Below are 1858 nucleotides of genomic sequence, written 5' to 3'. Positions count from 1 at the left end.
ATCAGCGAACGTTGCGCTTCGGCCGTGTGAGTATTGAAGTTACTTGTCCTTTTTGATCTATTTGTATTGTACAAATTGTAAGCTGTGTCCTTATAATTTATCATTTATTTTTGACATTATCTGTTGATGTCCTTATTTTGTTATAGACTGGGAAGATCTCAACTGACAGCTTCATCAAAAGTTTCTTTGAGTGGGAGGCTGTGCGTTATGAGGTGGACATCATGTGCAAGGAGGAGCCCTTCACCTGTCCTGCGTGTAGCCCTGATATGCTTGCAGTTTCCGTGGATGGAAACCGCAAGCATTACCGTTTCAAGAATGCAGCTAGGTACTATAGAAAATATATAATGTCACAGTATTTGAACAAATAACGAAACAAAACTATCTTGATGTGAACCAATCAATCAATCAATAATCTGAGATGTCATACATTGCTCCTTTGATTTATTTAGATCTGAGGAACAGGCCATCTTTGACGGTGTCTTTATAGCCAGGGATGAAGACGTCTCAAGATTTGTGGACTATATACACACCACAACCAAACATGTAATATTGCAGACTCTAATTATGTATAATATAATATCCTAATGAAGGGTTTGGTTAGGTTAGTCTTTGCACCATTTTCATCAATACATTTTTATATATTAGGTCTCCGGAAGAGGTGTTTGTGGAGGACAGTGGTCGGCAGCCAGAGAGACCTCCCAAAAATCAGCCGGCAAGCTGGATGAGGAGGGACTAGAGCTTGCCGTCTGTCGACATGGAGTGCTCCTCTGTGCTCTCAATATGTACAGGGGAGAAATCTTTGCTTATCCCCTGTACCTACAGAAAAAGCTGGCCAGTAGTATGTTCTTTTGCATGGATGTGACCTGCAAATATTGGCCCTACCTCCAGAGAATCACAAAAAGCTGTCCAGAGCTCCAGCATCTTCTCGACATGAAGCCCTTTCTCTCAGTGTTTCATGCCAAAGCGCATGACTTCAAATGTGAAGTAAGGAATTGTTACCATGTGACACAATCACTTTATGTAAAAACCTCCTTGTGAATAGTGACAAGTTGTAACGAGTCGTACTTTTGAATATATTTTAAACAGGTGAAATGGAGTGGGGCATATCAAGAGGGGGCTGGACTAACCCTAGGGGAGGAGGTGGAACAGGTCAATGCCTTCCTCTCTCGGATAGCAGTGACCACAAAACACATGTCAAAAGCAGGTGAGTTACGATAGAACCTTTACTGTCAGTTTTCAAACAATGTTCAGAAAGGCACAAATTCCACTAACAAATTACACCAACAACAGAAACTCATAAAAGCTCATTGACGGTTATGACCATAGAACACCATTTAGGATGGCAATATAGTATAAACCCCAGTTACAGTATAAGAAGTAAGAGGAATAGTAATAATGTGATATTCTCTTTTGCAGGACGTACAGACATGCTGACGCTGATGGCCATGCGCTGGAATCAGCAAAAAGTCAGCAACTTGGCCACCTCACTGTCCCGCAGATATCTGAAGGTAATAACATCGTTTTAGAAGAATTATTTGTGGCTGCAGCCTAAATGTAGATTTCTGTATTTACTTGTCTTTAATTGTTTGACGTTTGTAGACCACAAAAGCTCTGGAAAAGCAATTGCAGAACCTGGAGTCCATGAAGGCTGAGTTGGCAGTGACTGAAAAGCAGCTGGAAGACTGGGTCAGATGTGAATGAGTGGGCAGTGAGTGAAAAGCAGCTGGAAGACTGGGTCAGAGATGTGAATGAGTGGGCAGAAAGTGAGGACAATCTTAATGACGTTTTTCAACTTTTTTGTAGTCATGATTTATCAATTTATTTTAAATCTTCAGAATTAGTGATAACCCTCTATTGA

General features: G+C 40.9%; 1 protein-coding gene across 1 annotated transcript in view; it reads left to right on the top strand.

The window, feature by feature from the left end:
- Positions 1-1858, top strand: part of LOC117476153 — a 2772-nt gene extending 914 nt beyond the window's left edge. The window contains exons 3-11 of the mRNA XM_034122532.1: positions 1-26; positions 147-325; positions 450-543; positions 646-984; positions 1087-1204; positions 1417-1508; positions 1600-1691; positions 1741-1763; positions 1836-1858. The exon at positions 1-26 is cut by the window's left edge and continues 207 nt beyond it. Of these exons, the coding sequence (XP_033978423.1) occupies positions 1-26; positions 147-325; positions 450-543; positions 646-984; positions 1087-1204; positions 1417-1508; positions 1600-1691; positions 1741-1763; positions 1836-1858 (986 nt within the window). The remainder of the gene's footprint in view (positions 27-146; positions 326-449; positions 544-645; positions 985-1086; positions 1205-1416; positions 1509-1599; positions 1692-1740; positions 1764-1835) is intronic.

This window comes from Trematomus bernacchii, unplaced genomic scaffold (assembly GCF_902827165.1).
Source record: "Trematomus bernacchii unplaced genomic scaffold, fTreBer1.1, whole genome shotgun sequence".
Classification (NCBI taxonomy): Eukaryota; Metazoa; Chordata; class Actinopteri; order Perciformes; family Nototheniidae; genus Trematomus; species Trematomus bernacchii.
This window is presented reverse-complemented; position numbering and strand designations above follow the sequence as displayed.